Below are 7,940 nucleotides of genomic sequence, written 5' to 3'. Positions count from 1 at the left end.
AGCAAGGGGAGGGTGCAGGGAGAGAGATGAAGAGGGGACTACAGGACCAGAGGTCAGAGTTCGAGAACTAAAGGTTACTCTGCTTACCTCAAGCACTTGCTGGAGGCTCGGCTGCCCATCCACCATGCCTTGAATAATCCCAGTCAGCTGAAACAAACAGAAAGCAGTCATCAGAGCAGCGCTCAAAAGATCATTAGAGAGGTCTACTCTCCTGTCCATCTCTCTGCAACCAAAACATGCTCCTGTGACCCACATGGGTGTTGCTGAGGAACCAGCCACAGCAGTGTGATCCTGACAGCTCTCCAGCCACAGGTAAGGGCACAGCTACATCCCTACCACAAAAATGTAGGGGGCCTCCTACCCACACCACAAAACTGCAAATTATCAGCACGGCAGGGTCCATTTGGGGAGCAGTGTCATGCACCAGCATGATGCCCTTTTTCAACATGCATTTCAGCAGTTTTGGTATTGCCTCAAGGGACACAGGCAGCGGTAACTACCAAGGTCACTGCAATCACAGTGACACCAAAATTTCAGCGTTAGATGAACCAAACAGAGGATGTTTGTTTGTGAGATGTTTGTAAGTGAGATCCTCCCCTGAGCTCGGCTGCCAGCACGTGCACTTTCCCATAGTCCACCACAGCATTCCTCGGCAGCTCAAAACTGTATTTAAAATAATGGAATGAAATCTGAAGAAAAGCACTTGCTTCCTGAACCCTTTCTGAAAGTCTGTTTTCCAAGAGGTTCCTTAGGAAGAGGTCCTGCCAACAGATACTCCCACTGACTGCTCCCAGACTGCTTGGCTGTTCAAAGCTAAACACATGCATTAAAAGATGCAGTCTCTTGGGCCTCTGCCTATGTCTGCCCAGGAGAGCTTGAGGCACATGGAAAACAGATAATTTTTCTGTCTGCCTTCCAACTGACAAAACTGTCTTTTAACATATTGAATATCGGAGGTCAGTAGCTTGCCATCAATGCACCCAAGTAATTAAAAAAATCATTATTAAAACAAGTGTACGCTATGGGATTTCACTTCATATGGCACTTTCCTGAAGCTACACATCTCATACATTTTCATAAAATAAAGGTCAAGCCCAACCTAGAAGCATCCAAGCCTCTGGAAGCCATAGCATCCAGTCGAGACATACTGATGGCCCCACCACCACCCAGGAGTAACTCTTCCACACAGACCAGCTCAACCTACTCGTACAGTGTAAGTCCTCTCACAAACCACAGGGCTCTGCTTTATTAAATACGTGGCAACTGAAGGAAGCTAAATGGTTTCTATCTTTTAGTTTCTTTGGCTTATAGCGCTAAACTTGGAGGATAGAAAAAGAAAAGATATTAAACTCCAATTAAATTGTAATTACATTTAATGAATACCAAATACCTGACTCACTGAATAAACTGTAAGTGGAAAGATTATTTTCTCATAGTGACTCCCATGAAATGGCAATACATACCTTTTAGGGAAAGTATTTTAATTTTAAGAATGTGGAGCTCCTCTAGGTGTGTTTCTCAAGTTCATCAAGCCATTAGGAAGTGGAATTTTAAGGAAGTGGAGGGACGCAGACACTCTCTTATATTTCAGAAACTGTTTTTATATTAATCTGTATTTTAATTGGGTTAACAGCTGCTACCTACAGACTTCCATACTCTGAGAAGCAAATAGATTTGAGGAATTAACGCATGGCTCTTGAGAGGAGTTTTTAAAGCTCACTAGCATGTTTTTTGCTTTTCTTGCCGTCTTTCTCTCCATGCATTCTTCTGGCAGAGGTTGGCAGTTCACCTATTGCAAAGTGCTGGTTCTGTCTTCCAGACAGCAGCTCAACTCAAATCTCTGGAAGTGGCTGAAAGGTATGTTCAGAAGTGAACACAGAATCATTGAATAGTTTGGTTGGGAAGGGACCTTTGAAGTTGGCATCACATCCAGTCCAACCTCCCTCGCAATGAGTGGGGACATCCTAAACTAGACTAGGTTGCTCAGAGCCCGGTCCAACTCCACCTTGAATGTTACTTCTCTGGCAACCTGTGCCACTGTTTCACCACCCTCAATGTAAAAACCTTTTTCTGTATACTTAGTTGTCTGGTTTAAAATCATTATTCCTTGTCCTGTCACAATGGGGCTGAGGTGAAAAGTCTATCTTACAGGCCTCCTTAAGTACTAAAAGGTCTCTTGGGAGCCTTCTCTTCTCCAAGCTGACCAACCCCAAAGCTCCCAGCCTTTCCTCACAGGAGAGGCGTTTCATCCCTCTGCTCATCTTCATGGCCCTCCTCTGAACCTGCTCCAAGAGGTCCAAGTCTTTTCTGTACTAAGGATGACAAGCAACCTTTCACTATCTCAGCCAGTACGAATGCAAATGGTTTCAACCGCTGCAGGCACCTTCAGGACTGTATCTGTGGAGCACTGCACCCCTGATGCCATGGGAGGACAGGGTATAATGGCCTCATCCAAACATTTCCCATCAGGAGGAGGGAGGGACATGAAGGTGGATGCAGAGGTGCCACCAAGAATCATTGCTTATTCTTGCCCAAATCTCCTTCTCTCCTTCCCTGCCAGGCCAAGCAAAGTACCAGCTCATCTGTACAAGGACACGTCGCCAAGTATACGCACACAAGATTCATGCTGCAGAAATCACACACATGAATACAAAGGAATGTACCTGCTCCATAGGTACATTTCAATACAGGTCAGACAATGCTCAAACGGGACCAGATTTCTACTCTCTCATCCTTTCTGATACTCTTTGTTATCAGTTATGCCCATCTGCCAAATCCAACCTAGTGCATTGGACCTCTGCAGCATTATCTGGTCTTGCAGCTTTGAAAAAGTATAAAAACATAAAACTGCACAATTGTAAAATTTCACTGGTTATCCCAAGAAGCATGAGGTACTTGGGAACATAAGCAGGTTATAATACCTTTATATTTTTGTATTTTCATTATCTCTTCCTTCAGGAAAAAAACCAATAAAAATTAATCATAAAATGAGAGCAAAGTATCATGAAAAGATCTGTACAAGCACCTTGTATGTAGAGGGAACCTCTCCTTAAGCTCCCGACAAGAACTTTCTTGGGCATCAGACAAATCACCTGCATCTTCCAAAAGGGCATGATGAGCTTTATACATGTCACAACAGCTTTTAACAACTTGCAAGCACTTTCCACCTTCTCCGCCTGAACATTCAGCTCACCCCTCACCATAACCAAGGCTCACAACCTATTGTCTTACAGAATCAGGTCAGGAGAAAGGGGATGAGATGAGGTCTCAGAGTGAGCCAGCACTGGAAGATATGCTCCTGGACACTGGTGTGGGGAGTTGGAGAAACATCCTGTAGCCAGGGGAGAGCACAGACACACCAAAAGGTAAGCAAAGGGATGTCCTGAGGGCGGCAACAAGCTCTCCACCCTTCCAGGCAGCCTTCCCATGCTCTGCTGCTGTCTTCAAGAAGGAAGAGGGATGGAAGAGGTACTCCAGACCCAAGGAGTAATGTCAAGCAGCCACAGTAACCCCTCCAAACAGAGTCTACACCAAGCAGTTCTACTGCTTAGCAAAGGTAGCAAGCAGAGGGGAGAGGGGAAATCAGCAGCACAGCAGACAGGCTCCCATGTAATGTCATCACCACCACTTTTCCTGGAGAGTTTATCTGGAAAACCACCGTATTTCTACTCCAAGACAGTCTGCTGATTACCTAAGCACTTGTCTCTGGTGTACAATCTGATAATCAGGCCTGGTCTTTCTTTGTAGACAAAGAGGCCAATAAATCTCACCCTTTGTAAGCAGAGGTGCCTAGACAAAGCCCTTTACTGGCATTTAGCAAAATGAGTATTTTTCAGAAAACATAAACCAGCAGAAAGTCAATAACAAGTGCTGGAGCAGTTCAGGCAGCAGCTCTGCAAGAGCACATCCTGGCTGTGTCCCTGGGGTCTCAAGCAAACCTACACCAGTGGCACAGGGACAATCCCTGCACCTACCTAGCAGCACCCCACTGTTTAGTAAGGTTCACCTGTGGCTCTCGGGGCAGGGTTTCAAACTCAGCCCCAGACACAGGCCCCAGGAACAAGCCCAGTTACACCTCCAGCATGATCCCACTCTTGGACCTCTTGGCAGACCCTGCAACAGGCCAGGCGACTGCCAAGCCAGGAGGGAGAGGGGCCATTCCGGGCACTAAGTTGCAAGGGGTACAGCGTGGGGGTGACCAGGAGCCAGCGATGTCAAGGCGAGGATTAAAACCAGCTTCCTAAGCCATGCTGTTAATAAGAGAGGACTTGCCAAACCTGGTAAGTGGGACCTTTTTGTACCATTGATACACACAGGTGGGGGTTCTGCAATCATTTTTCCTGCTGGCCTCAGTACTGCCCATTTTCATCCAACTCTGGACACAATGCCAGACCAAGGTTAGCGGCAGAGTCTGCAGCAGAACGCTGACCTGGGACACCTGTGCCCATCCTGGACTTCTGCAAAAGCACAGCCATCACACACACACACACACACACACACTCACTCAGCTTCGCTTGCTTCAAGGCTCCACACAGGAGACACAAACTCCTGCTCCAGACCCCTGAGAGCAAGAGAAGACCGACAGACCGTCACTGCAGTATGGGAGCATTAGATGGGCTGACTGTTGGTCACAAGGTCATCATCCAGAGAACCTCTGAATGTCCCCAGGCTGCAGCAGGCTGGAGGCTCCGTTCAGCTCACCAAGCTGAACCACCAGCACACACCAAGCAAGTCGTGCAGACTGTTGTGCAAGAACAGAGCTGCAGTCTCTAGCAGCAGGGGAAAGGATGTAATAGAAGGATATCCAGAAAAAGGAGTTTTGGGGGGAGTTAACAAGACAACTTCTCTCCAGAATTTAGGTGACTTGCAAGGCAGACATTTTGGGCTCAGCTCTAGAAGATGACGTTGTCTTTAGCAAAGATCAGGTGCAAGCTGTGAGATTTATCACATTTGTACAAGCATACGTCCAGCAAGTCTCACGGGGATAAGGACAGCCAAAGTAGTTGTCCAGCCTTCTAGCATTAAGGTTGCAAAACCATTTCCATTATAACCTTCTGTTCTCACACATTTATAGCTTTCTGAAAGCTCCTCTCTGGGGAATAATGTTTTCTGTGCTCAGTCTTTTTTTTTTTTTAAGTTTAAATAAAATACCTTCAGATGGTTTTGAGTTACAGAAGAATAAAAATAAGTATTTGTTTTTACAATGTGAAAATATGGAAGGGGCTGGTTGGTCCTGGAGGGGACTCCACCTAACACAAAGGAGTCATTTTTCATCAGGTTAGTACAGGTGGGAGAAGCCCTCCAAGGGCTTAAGTCTGCAGCCACAGAGGTAGGGGGAAACATACCATGGTGTTGATGAAGAAAGGGACAGAATGAAGAACTTAAATACACTGATTCCCACAGTCAGCATTTTAGTCATTGAGCTGGCCAAAACTGAACCAGTGGACCGACAGGAAAAAAAACCCAAAGCAAAAGGAACTTAAAGTTTCTTTTGATGATAATGGCAGGGAGGAAAAACACATTTGGAAAAATAGTTAACTTTTTGGGTTGAATGAAAAAAAACCCAAAAAATCCCCAAAACCAACAACAAACCCCAACCCCGGCTCCTCAATTCCTTCGAACCCTCCGGGATTGCATTTACCACCTTCATTCCATATCTGGGAAAAGGTGTCCACAGCTCAAGAGCATCTGTCCTCAGCAATGAGATTAAGCAAGTAAAGAGACATCACTTCTCCAGCAATCATTTCAAGTGGCCCACAATTACAACATCAAAAAGACAGTCCTAAAAATACAGACATGAATTATCCTACCACTCTGAAGGACTCATCAAATCCCAACATGCAGGCCCACAGGTGAGTCATTTACTGCCTCTGCACCACACATACGCACAGCACTTTATTTCCTCAGTCCATGCTCTCTTCAACCTTCTCCACCACAGAGCAGCACAGCAAAATCACAAGAGCTCACAAAGAGGTTACAGGATTTTGAACATCAGCTAACACGAGTGTGTTTATTTGGTGGTCACCCAGTTAGATGTTTGTTAGTTGTAAATTCACAGCTAGAGTTATTTATGAATCCAACTGAGGTCTTTATATGTTATGGCAATAACAAAAAATGATTCTCGTTGTCATTAACTCAAGGCTGGCATGACACGCTGCCTTGCAGCTGCACCGTGAAGAGGCGACCCAAGTCCCTGGTGCAATGGAAACCTGCTTCCCAGAGAGACTCTTGGAGCACCAGGGAACCTTTGCACTTTACCTCTGTACAGAAGGGCGTAAGCTGGGGATGCACCACAGGCTGAACATACATGTGAAAGGTGGATTCGATCTCCATTGTCCTGCCATTCAGCTTCAGGATAGGGAATTCGATGATTTCCTGAATAGGGCAAAAAGAAAAGCAGCTGTTCATTTAAAACAAACAAGAAACAAAACTGGAAATTATCCCATCTAGCAAGGTGGCCTGATAGTCCCAAACAGAAATAAACTCAACACAAAGCTCTGCAGAAGTGGGAAGGTGATGCTGCAGCACAGAGCACGTCCAACACCATCAGAACAGATGAGGATGATGCTGATGCTCATCGCAGCCGGGACGGGCAGCAAGGAGGTCTCTGTGCTCAGCACTGAAGCTGCACACATCAATGCTTAAGCTGAACCTAAGGAAGGTGGTCTCACAGCACTCACACGTGCTACCCAGGGAACATGGAGATGTACTCTCATCGGGCTCGCAGCTGTTTAGGACAGCACAGGGGCTGTGCCCTCCCCAAGACCAGTCTCAGCCTTTCCAGCCCACCGTCCTTTTGGTGGATACTATCAGAGAGACAACAGGGACTACTGCATGAAGCACCTCCTTCCTCGGAGACGCTGAGGAGCACTGCCCTCCTCCAACAGACTGACAAGAGGAGCTGAAAGCTCCCCCCCAAATCCATCCCTACAGGATACAGCACAGTAGCAAGCCCCACTTCATTTCCTCTTTGTAGACAATTTATGCTGATAGAGAAATAAAAACGTTCCTTCATCAGAAGAATGTTCAATTATTTGAATAATCAGCAATCAAAAATTTACATGGACCTGTTAATAAAAAGTTTAAACAAATCCAGTTACGATGGATTTCTCAATTATTAAAAAATATACATGAAATTAAAAAAGCCGCCCACTGAATAAAAGCGATAAAATCCTTTGTGTTCACCCCCCTCCTTCTCCACTCCCTTTCTTCCTTCCAGTTTAATGTAAGAGGAGAAGTGACAATTTGTTTGGTGTCTTTAAAGAATAATTTGTCTATGTTATTTAATAGAGATCCATGGCACCAAGGTTCTGGAGTGCAAATGAGCCCGCTGAGTGATATCCATGCAACAAGCCTCTCAAATCACTTCTGGAGAAAAACAGAGAGAGGGAGAGAGAATAAAAAAAATATTGCTTTTTAATATTCAAAAACAGTTTGCAAAATTTAATCAAAGCAGAGCAAAAGCTAACATTTTTACCACTTTGACATTTTTATTAGCGCTTTCATAAATTTTTAAAACATGAATGGAATTAGTTTAACAACAAAAAAAAAACTGCCTGAAAACATCTGGAAGAGACAAATAAGAAATAATAAAAAATGAAAAAAAATCCAACTCCTGTGAGTAAAATTAGCATGTGAAAAATGCAGCCGCTGCAGAGGAACTAACACACTTTTTTGGACCATGGTTGCAACCCTCATGACCTGCAGGCAGAAATTATCGTGAGGTTACACATATGAGCTGATGACATCACCACCCCACTAGGCAGCGGGAGGGCAAGAAACTGGGTGGGTAAATGGAAACAACAGATAATTTAAATAGCCAGGAGAAACGCCCGATTTCCATGGTGGGCAGAGCCCAGAGAGGCAGCATAGCAGCTCCCCAGCGCAGCAGGGGCACAGCCCAGACCAGGGCACATGGAGAGCACGTGCTGCTGAGATGG

General features: G+C 45.3%; 1 protein-coding gene across 1 annotated transcript in view; it reads right to left on the bottom strand.

Annotated features, from left to right (window-relative positions):
* ERI3 (ERI1 exoribonuclease family member 3) overlaps nucleotides 1–7,940 on the bottom strand; it is a 122,396-nt gene that overhangs the window by 101,618 nt on the left and 12,838 nt on the right. The window contains exons 2-3 of the mRNA XM_008640790.2: nucleotides 6,259–6,375; nucleotides 88–147 (exon numbers count right to left, since the gene is read on the bottom strand). Of these exons, the coding sequence (XP_008639012.2) occupies nucleotides 88–147; nucleotides 6,259–6,375 (177 nt within the window). The remainder of the gene's footprint in view (nucleotides 1–87; nucleotides 148–6,258; nucleotides 6,376–7,940) is intronic.

This window comes from Corvus brachyrhynchos, unplaced genomic scaffold (assembly GCF_000691975.1).
Source record: "Corvus brachyrhynchos isolate BGI_N302 unplaced genomic scaffold, ASM69197v1 scaffold48, whole genome shotgun sequence".
NCBI classification, from domain to species: Eukaryota; Metazoa; Chordata; class Aves; order Passeriformes; family Corvidae; genus Corvus; species Corvus brachyrhynchos.
Note: the sequence above shows the minus strand (reverse complement) of the source record. Positions and strands in the feature narration are given on the sequence as shown.